The sequence below is a fragment of the Falco rusticolus genome, chromosome 7, assembly GCF_015220075.1.
Source record: "Falco rusticolus isolate bFalRus1 chromosome 7, bFalRus1.pri, whole genome shotgun sequence".
Classification (NCBI taxonomy): Eukaryota; Metazoa; Chordata; class Aves; order Falconiformes; family Falconidae; genus Falco; species Falco rusticolus.
The window spans coordinates 61,486,467-61,496,645 of record NC_051193.1 but is presented as its reverse complement, the minus strand read 5'-3'; the positions used below and the strand labels follow the sequence as shown (position 1 = coordinate 61,496,645).

Below are 10,179 nucleotides of genomic sequence, written 5' to 3'. Positions count from 1 at the left end.
CCGGAGCCCTGTCCCCCCGCGGCACGAGGGGCGGCGGGGGGACCCCGGGGCCTGGCTGGGGCTGGCAGGGCGGCAGGCAGCCTGGCAGCCCGGGTACCCACGCCGGGGCAGCGGCTGGCGGGCCGGCAGCACCCCGTGGCCGCGCTGGGGCTGCCGAGCGTGGCGGGAGCCTGGAGCGTGACTCAGCCGGAGGAATGTCCTGGCACCGGGAGAGGGTGACGCAACGGGCACGGCTCACCCGTCCCCGCGGTGGGCAGAGGCCAGCAGGCACGGCCTGGCTCCTCGGGCACCGCGCTGGTCCTCAGCCCTGCCCGAGCCATGAGGAAGCTGGCTGGTAGCTCGGAGCCGCAGAGGGCCTTTGGGACCACACCGGTGGAAGAAGGGGAAGAAGTCGCTTCAGCCGGCAGAAGTGACCCTGCCAAGGCACCTCCTGGGCTGGCAGCGGGGCTCGCTGGGGAGCTGAGCTCCACACCAGCACACGCACTCTGCCCCTCGCTGCAGGCTCCCAGGGGCAGCGCGTGGGAGCCCACGCAGGTCTCACCAGCTTGCAGCAAAACCTTGGTAGGCTCCCCCGCTTACAGTCAGATACATCTACCACCTGATTATTTAAAAAAAAGGTACCCGCAATGTAAGGAAAGGCATAAAACCTCAGCGTTTGCCTTTCACTGAGGTTTTCTCTAACACTCTCTTACACTACAAGAGGTTAGATTTTATCCAGCATTCTTTGCACTCCCACTGAAAATACAGAATTGCTGGAGGGAAACTGGACATTTTCCAGAGGTACAACAGGAGAGCAAAGGGGGAAGGGAAGTGCCCTGAGCAACAGATCTCATTGAATGCAGTTTCCTAGGGATTTCCCTCTCCGAACAGATTGATTTTTTTGACTGAATGGTGTTAAGACTTTCTGTTATTTCAGCATACACCTACACGCAGGTTCTTCTGCTTTCCCTTTGGAGTCCTCTTCCTGAAGGTAATCTGGCCACACCATAAGAGATCTGATGTCTCCTAGCAAAAACCAACAAGTTCCCGAGTTGAACTGGTAAGGCATACAGCCCCACTTTCTTCTATCTCAAATGAATTATTTTATGAAACTTAATTACTTAATTAAGGATCTTAATTACTTTTGTGACCTCTGTCCTTCTGCCAGATTTAACTCAAATAAGCTAACAGGTTAAAAAGTCACTGGGACAAGGAATAGCCCCCGTGAGAGAGGGGATGCCCGAGGAGGGCAAGCAGTAGCCTTGCTTCCATGGGAAACGTGGCGGAAATGGCAGCACTGAGTTTAGTGACGTTGACAGAGAAGCAAAGAGGATGCACGGCACACAGAAGGAAAGGACTATGATTCCAGAGAGCTTCAGTGCATAAGGCAACTTAGTCCATTATAGTCACTTCACACTAATGAGCATCCAGGAGTTGAATCCAAACAAACAGTGCCTTCTGCTTCACGGTGAGTCATAGCTTCCATCCCCGGAGGGTGAGGGGAGGCTTGGAGGGCTTCCTCAGAGGCATGTGCTCCACACAGGGTATCATTCACAAAGCTTTTAGTGCTGCTGCTGCTGCTGCTGCTGCTGCTGCTGGGCCCTCTGAATCATAGGGCTATTTCAGTGGTGCCTGGTGGGATGCAGGTCTTGTGGCACAAGGGTAGTGAAACTCAATGCTTCTGGAGTTCAGCGAGATGCCACGGTGAGGAACCAGCTTTGTCTTAGTGTGCTCCAGCAGTAAGATTTGCTTGGTCATTATTGCTCCTGGCTGGATGCTGGCCATTTCTGTGGCCTCTGAGGTCACCCCTGGGCTCTATCACAAGTTCCTTCTGTGATTGCTGCAGTCACCGGGAGTCCATCGTTCATTTTCTTGAAAATGAGGGCCCCTTTCTGTTTACCTATGACCTCTTTTTCACCCCTGAGAAATGCTCTCAGATTCTGGATAAATCATTTCTTTCTTGGAGATTTCCATGAAGTCACAGAATAGTCCTTCTTCAGCCCTTGCTTCTTCTGTACCCTGACAACTGCCAGGTACCCGTCAGTGATGTGCAGCAGCAGCCCTGTGTGCCTGGGTGCCTCAGGTACGCAACTTGCAAGGTGAAGAGAATAATAAACACTTCTGATTCATTATTCAGTTTCCATGGAAGTAAAGACAGAGGGTGAGTCATGCACAGTTTTGGAGTTGTCATCCCTGGAGCATCTACCCATGCAACTCCGGAGCTGGTAACTCCTTCGCCACCTTTCCTTTTACAAGCTTGGGATGTGCGGTGCAGAGGCCCTGCACGGGCGGCTGAGGAGCACTGCGAGGGCACAAGATCAGGGCACTCAAACACAGCAGTTTCATGGTAGTGTACAAGCATTAGAAGAAGCCTGCTGAGCCCATGGTGGTGGCTGTGGTCTCAGGCTCCAGAGGATGTATCGCACATGTGCACAGCTACATCTGCTATCAAAGGTGAAGGAACCCTCATGCCACTATTTGCCACAGTGGTGTCCTGACATTGCATATGGCTGAAAAGATGCAGACCTGCGTTTGGGACACTGAGAAGGGCATGTGTCACACAGGCAGCATGCCATGCCATGCTGCAGTGTCATGGAGGCTGTTTTGGGATGCATTAAACCATCCTGACAATGAGGATCTGAAACCACTTAGGTCCACCCCAGTCCATGAAGTTGTAAAAGAGCAGCAGATGCCCAGAAATGGGGCTGTCAAGACCTTCCCATGGACTTCTGTTGGTTTAAGCCAACCATAAAACTGTGTCTTGAGGGTCAACCGGTTTAGGATTTATGCTATTCATTCCCGTAACAATTTTCACCGATCCTGACTAGTTACTTGTCTGATCAAAAAGCAGCACATATTGTATTTGAAAACTGAATTGGGTAACTCTTCAAATGCAAATACGCAATAAAGGTACCCCTTCCAGGGTCCCACAGTGCTGGCACAGAACAGGCAGAAAGAGTAAACAAGTGGCCATCAGCTGGAAAATAGTTGAGTCTAATGCTGTTTTCAGCTCAGAGGTGGTAGGGAGTCCCAAACGCCTACCTGTAAGGAGCAGAGGGGTAACACAGCTGCAGGTTAGTGATTTCAGGGCTGACGGGCCAAACTTTAGATATCGAGAATGCAATTTGGTGTGGACTTCTGCATATGGAGAGGGCAAGATGTAACTCATCATGGTGATGGCAAACATCATTGCTCATCTGGCCAACGTGGCGGCGTATAGTAATGGAGAAACAGGAAAAAATCCCACATCCCTCACACAATGCATTGTGAACGTGTGCGTATATATCTATGTATATACCTGTAGGCTGACAAACACTAGTTTGCTGGTTTCCACCAAGGTACTGGTAACAACTGGGGTGTTTTGGGGAGAGGCGGCTGCGTGGCCATGCACACACCGGGCGCTCACACGTGCAGTGCTCGAGGCCCAGCGTGTGTCGGGTCTCTGGGCTTTCAGCCCCGGAGGCGCACAGCGCTGCCAGCCCTCTGGTCCACTCGGCCGGACAGACGGTAAAACGCTCCGTGTCTGGTGTCCCGCGCCCCCCGCAGCGTCCAGCTCGGCAGGGGCAGGCGGCACACGCTCCGCAGGCTGATCCGTACCCTTGCCTGTCTTGTGGCCAGCCACCCCATCCTCCTTCCCACCCGCTGATGCTGCCCCTTCCGTGTCCGGCCCCACGGCCCGGGCAGCTGCCCCGCACCCCGCGCTCGGCCCGGCCCTTCCCCCGCACGGCTCCGCCGCCACAGAACGTCCCTCAGCCGGCGGCCCGGGCGACGCCCGGCCACCGAGGGCATCCGGGGGGGCGACGCCGAAATCGCGACGTCAGAGCGGCGGCGAGCGCCTCGGCCGGGCCCAGCCGCGCCCCGGGCAGGCGAGGCCGGCCCCCGCCGCCGTACCGTGCCCGACCTTGAGGCGGCTGCTACCGGCTGCCCGCGCCCCGCGCCGGGGCGCGCCGGCCCCTCGGCAGCCAGGCGGGGCAGGCCCGCGGCGGGCCGGGGGAGCTGCCCGGGGAGCCAGCAGGAGCCGCCCGCCCCGCCGCCGCCAGCCGCACCCGCGGGGCCGCGCCGGCGCCTGGCCTCGCCTCCCCGCGGCGCGGGCGGCCGGGCCCCGGGCCCGGGCGGTGGGAGGGCGGCCGGTGCCCGCAGGCCAGGCCAGGCCCGGCCCGGCCCGGCCCGGCCCTGCCCCGCGGGGGGCGGCCCGGCGCGGCGCGGCCCGGCGGCACGTGGTGGCGGCGCGGCCCATGTGACCGGCCCTCCCCGGCCGCCGCGGCTCATCCCCCGCCCGGGCCGAGTCCCCGCCCGCCTCGCCCCCAGCGCAGCGCAGCGCAGCGCCGCGTTCTCCTGCGCGCAGCAGCCCCGCACCGCAGGCAGCCGCCGCCGCCGCCGCCCCGGGACCCGGCGCCATGGTAAGGGCGGCGCGGCGCGGCCGAGCGGGGGAGGGCGGCGGGGGCGGCTCGCAGGGGCGGCGGCGGCGGCGGCGGGGCCCGGCGGGGCCGAGCCGAGCCGAGCAGGCCCGGCGCGGCGCGGCCTCCGGCGGCCATTTTAGTCTAATTTAGCCGGGTGCGGGGGGAAGGGGCGGTGGGAGCGGCCGCGGGGCAAGAGCGGGTGGCGGGGCGGGCCGCGGCGGGGCCGGGGGCCGGCGGGCGGGCTCGGGCGGGCGGCGCAGCGCTCCCTGCGGCATCGCCCGGCCGTGCGAGAGAGGGGCGGGCGCGGGCAGAGGGGCTGCCGGCGCCCTCCGGGGGAGCCGCCGCTGCGGCCCGCCCGGGGCCCGGGCCCGCGGCGTGTCCCGGGGCGGCCGGCTGGAAGCGCTGGGGCCGGAGCGGGGGTGGACGCGGGGCGGCGGGACGCCGGCTGCCCGGAGGCGAGCGCCGTCCCCTCGAACAAAGCGGGGAAGGGGGCAGGCGGGCTCCCCCGGGACAAAGCCGCCGGCTCCGGCGAGCCGCGCACCTGCCCGCCCGCCCCGCCCCGGGCCGCCGCCGCCGCCGCCGCGGGGGTTGTTGCCGGGCCCGGAGCGCGGGCGCTGCGGGCGGGTGCCGCTCGCTTGCGGTGGGCTTTGCGGAACGGCTTTCCTTGTGCCGTGAGCGCCTCGTTTGCCCTGTCGGTGTTTGGTTTTCTCGCTGCTTTTAGGCTCGGGGTTTGAACGGCGTAGCGAGCCCTGCGGGGAGCTGTGCGCGTTGTAGCTGTGTTTTTGTGTGAAGGAAGCGCGATCGAATAATACTGGTGCGGCAGCGTGAAGGGAGACCCGGGAGCTCTTGAAGCGCGGGGTTGAAGCTGACACAATGCAGAAAACATTTCTGCTGCTTGTAGAGCCTTACATCACCCAACAAAATGAGAGTCATGACAGTGCTGGATGTGAGCTGCTGCTGTAGCATTTGTTCCACTAAAAAAAATAACAAAAAATCCACCCCCACCCCATCCTAAACCAAAAGGACACTCTTCTCCTCTCTTCCATTCCCACTCTTCCCCCACCCCTCTCCTCCTCCCCCCATTTGGGCCAAGTGCATGAGAGGGTAATGGGAAGCTGCTTTAGTCCAGTGGTGCGCTTAGTTGTATAAAGCTACTGTCCAGAATCACAGCTGAAGATGCTGAGATCTGCAGCAAGACAGTACAGGATCTATGCCTCCTTTGTGCCTTCTGCACCAGTCCTGCAAAGATCACCAAACTCATAGTGTGTGCTCAGGTTGGGTATAGTACTTTTGTTCTTACAGGGCAGGCAGACTTCTTTATCTAGCACTGTGGGCTACCATCTTTTCTAGCGAGTTAATTTTTGCTGTTTAAACTATTCCTTTGATCTTGTTTTACAGGCTTCTGGAGTAACAGTGAATGATGAAGTCATAAAGGTTTTTAATGATATGAAAGTAAGGAAATCTTCAACCCCAGAAGAGATTAAAAAAAGAAAGAAAGCCGTTCTCTTCTGCTTAAGTGATGACAAAAAACAAATAATTGTAGAGGAGTCAAAGCAGATATTGGTTGGTGACATTGGAGATACTGTGGAGGACCCCTATACAGCTTTTGTGAAGTTGCTACCTTTGAACGATTGCCGATACGCTTTGTATGATGCCACGTACGAGACAAAGGAATCTAAGAAAGAAGACCTGGTATTTATATTCTGGTGTGTAAAAGCAGAGCTTGCTGATAAAATTGAATATTCTGGAGTTGACACTGGGTGACTGAATAACTGTTTTGTTGTGGTTTTCTTCTTTCCTTTAAAGGGCTCCTGAAAGTGCACCTTTAAAAAGCAAGATGATCTACGCAAGCTCTAAAGATGCCATTAAAAAGAAATTTACAGGTGCGGACCTAAAAATGTTTTGCTCGTTAATTATAATGCCTTGTAGATGTTGAGGTTCTCACAAGTACATTGTCGTCCATTTCTCTTTCAGGTATTAAACATGAGTGGCAAGTAAATGGTTTGGATGATATTAAGGACCGTTCAACACTTGGAGAGAAATTGGGAGGCAACGTGGTAGTTTCACTTGAAGGAAAACCCTTATAAAAAGACAGACAAGTGCCATCTGGATCTAAGGAGCTTCCATTTCTGCAGCTCGTTCAATTGGAATAGTATTAGTCTCCCTGTCCCATTCCCTCCTCAAAAAATAAGTCCCTTCCGTAATGCCCCTGAAGGAGATGTCATTGTTAAGCAGTCTACCAGTGATTGCCATTAGACTGTTTAATCCTGGTAGTTTTATGTAGGATCCAAGGAATGCTTTCACGTCACACTTTTAGCCAAAACTGACGTTGCAGGCATTCCTTGCAACATGTACAATGAATGTGATAGTTAATGTGAATAGTCTAGCAGACAGCAAAGGGTAAGCTAATTGAATGCCTTGAAAGTATTGTCCACTGGTCGGATGGTAGACTCTATACAGTATTACTTACAGTTGCACTTGATTGCAGTTCCATGAGGCTCTTGTGCATTCATACACCTCACCTGCCTTGACAAGCCTATTTTTGTGACATGGCAGCACACAACACTATGCATTTAAAGCACTTTTTTGTAATATGTTTGACCCGCCCCTGCCCCTGCCCCAAAGGAATGCCAATTAAGTTGCTGTAACTGTGTCATCAAATTATTGTAGTACCTCAGTTTCATTCCTGTTACATGCATATCTTTATAAATGAAGTAGCTGTTACGATGCCTTTTGTTTTCCATTGAATGTACACTACTGAACAGAAGTAGAAGTTATCTGTTTACCATGTGAGTCTTGAAACACTAAAAGTTTTGTACAACATCAGTCATGGTGGCAATTTCTGTATTAAAAAGAGCCTTAAATGGAACATTGTTTTTTTGAGATCAAAACCTGGCCACGTTGCAATAAAACTTGTGGCTTATTACAGAACGTTGCCTTGTTTTCATTGGAAAATATAGTTTTTAAGTATGTTTAAATTAAGCATATTTCAAATAACTTCTGTGAAAAGTATTGTAAAGATAAACAATCGTTAATCGCATCTTAAATATTGCAAATTTTTCATTCCTAACTGTGATTTGGGCACTGCTTTACAATACTTTGTGGCTCTGTTCTGGTCATTCGATAAAGGACCTGCTCCTAGTTTACCGTTAAAGAAGATACCACTATCGGAGACCATTAGTTCCATGAAATGTGTCAGAAACGTAAAAATATGAAGTAATTAACCACGCAGTGTGTTTCATACCTGAAGGTTCTTAAAGTTCTACACGTCAGAGTAAAACCCTGCACGAAATCTTACAGCTCACTGTCTTTTTTGGTAAGATAATGTGTAATGACAATTCTATGCAGAATTTGAATCCAGTAAATAATTGTTGTGTCTTGAGTATCGCAGTTAAGATGGACTTGGTACAAGAAATAGCCTAAATGAACCGTTCTCCTTGTTAGCTTCTATGTAAATAGAACTGGAAAGTGTTTGCCACTACTGAGGCTTGCACTGGGGACATGTTTTGGCTGGGAGCCAAATAATGCTCTCCTTATAGAGAATTTGATCTGCTCTGTGTGAGCAATCCTCCGTTAGCCAGAGCTATTTATGGCAAACACATGCTTTTGTATCTTGTCATCGTTATCCACAAATGGCAAAACTGGACATGATTCTCCTGGTATGCATAAAGGAGCGCTGTTAGGCAGCCACTGGCAGCTGAACTGTACACGCTGCTAGAAGGAATGCTCTTTATCATTACCTTGTTTTAAAAAGTTGGTAGAGTAGAACTGTGGAGCTTTTAAATATGGGCCCTTTATGTTCAGTCCACAGCCTTTTTCAACAAGGAAGCAGATAATAAGCAAAATCTTCTTTTTGTGTTTGGGTGTTTTTTTTAAATTATTTTATAAATAGTTTAAATGACCTAGTGGTACTGTGTTTAGGCTCTCTTGTCCTGTAGAACTTTAAGACTTTGTTTCAGGCTTCTGGCTATCCCTATGACTTGCACACCTCATTGTGTTAGCTGTTCTATGTAGACTAAACTTCAGTAGAATTTAACTAAAAAGGCATGATGACCACTGACTTAACTAAGTGTATTAATGAGTCTTGGGTTTGTTCTACAAAACTCTCCTTTCAGGTACCTTTTAAGGTTGAGAAGTAACTGATGGTATGCATGTTGTCTAGATAAAAAAACCCACATTTTATTCCTCAAAATAGTCTATTTCTGATTATTCGCGTTGTGTGCAAAGCCCAGTTTAATGTAAAGATCTACTTTGTGCTTTATGTTTGACTTGAGTTCAGTAAAGTATAATGAAATGATCTTTTAACTGATTTTTCACAAGGTACAAATGATTTCTTTAGAAAAAGCCAAAACTGAAAAAGTTAGATTTTAATAAACCAATTGAATTTCATTTTAGACAGTATACTTTTTAAAGCAGTACTGTGTTTAAATTTATCGTTTGTCTCTGCTGCAAACAGTCTGGAAAGATGTCTGTGGCTTCCAAGTTGAATATTAAAGGTTACTTCTTTTTTTTTTAAACTAGCTTAGGTGTATATTCACTCAGTCCAAGTAGATATAAAATCGAAGCACAAACTGTATTTATGTAAAGATTCCTACCAAAACAAGTTTTGGATCCAAAAGGATCAGCTTGCCTTCAGTTTGTTCTTGAAATGACTGACTGATGCGAGATCCAATTTAGATGGCTTGCTTTTTTAAAAAAAAACAAAACAAAACAATAAAGTGCTACAGAACTGTTACTGTTTGAATTATAAAACAAATGAGAGACAGCTGGCATCTGTTCCAAAATGGTTTGTCAGCTGTTGTTTTCTGTCATTATGCAAAATGGTGAGGGCCTCATTGTGATCGAGGAGTGGAGGAAAATCCTCTCAAGTTGAGTATCTTCTGTGTATCTCCGTGTAGACGTGACTTTTGGGTATCTTGGCTTCAGTTATTTTATTGATAAAGAAATGTCAAATTTTTCATGGGAGTAGCTTGTGCAGAAATGGCATTTTTCTTCTAAAAAAATACTTCCAAAACCAGCAGTTGTTTTGATTTGGTAAATCCTGGAAGAGGTATAGACGTGAGGGTTTGATTTTTCCAAAAAAGGGAAATCGGTCCAAGATCAGGGTGAGGAGATGAGGTTTGTGCTTGTGGCGATTTTAGAAATGCAAAGTTTAAATTTATATGGAGTGGAGTTCAAGAATCCCTCCTAGTCAGCTCTTCAAATGGATTTTGCGTATGTTCAGTTAAAACCCAAAGTGTTTCTTTTAATTGGAAGAGTCTTCTGCTGCTGTACCATTCCCTCAGAACGAGTGATGGAATACAGTAATTGCCACAATTTGATAATAAGCTTTACTCTCTTATGCCAATTCCAGTATAAACCAAGTTTCCATGTCTGCCTACTTTATAAAGTTCTGTAAGTTCCCCTTAGTTTGTGGTGGCGAGTTAATGATTGTAGAATGAAAACACGGCACTTAACGGTGGATCAAAGATCATCAATGTAGCACCTGTCTATAAGTATTGAGTTTCTTTGAAATATTTGATTTTGAAAACCTGGTATAAATAAACTTAATTTAAATGTCTTCAGATGTTGAGTGAGTTTGTGTGCTAGGGCAGCACCTACACCAGTCACTTCGCTATTGTCTTTGGACTGGGAGCAGCCCAGATACTGTGGAGGGAGAGATCATGGAGTAAATGCGTGGAATACGTGCTTTTTTGTGATGGGGTTCACCTACAGCCCATTCAGTTCTATACCCAGCTCTAGCAAAAGCCAGCCCCAGTGGCTCTGGAGGTAGGTATGAAAAATTTTTTAGTGGTTTGGT

General features: G+C 50.5%; 1 protein-coding gene across 1 annotated transcript; it reads left to right on the top strand.

Moving 5' to 3' along the window:
* The first annotated feature begins 4,275 nt into the window (after nucleotides 1–4,275).
* On the top strand, nucleotides 4,276–9,939 carry CFL2 (cofilin 2). The gene is made up of 4 exons (XM_037395237.1): nucleotides 4,276–4,379; nucleotides 5,778–6,085; nucleotides 6,186–6,262; nucleotides 6,354–9,939. Exons 1-4 carry the CDS (start codon nucleotides 4,377–4,379, stop codon nucleotides 6,464–6,466), a joined length of 501 nt encoding a protein of 166 aa, XP_037251134.1. The 5' UTR covers nucleotides 4,276–4,376; the 3' UTR covers nucleotides 6,467–9,939.
* The last annotated feature ends 240 nt before the right edge of the window (nucleotides 9,940–10,179 follow it).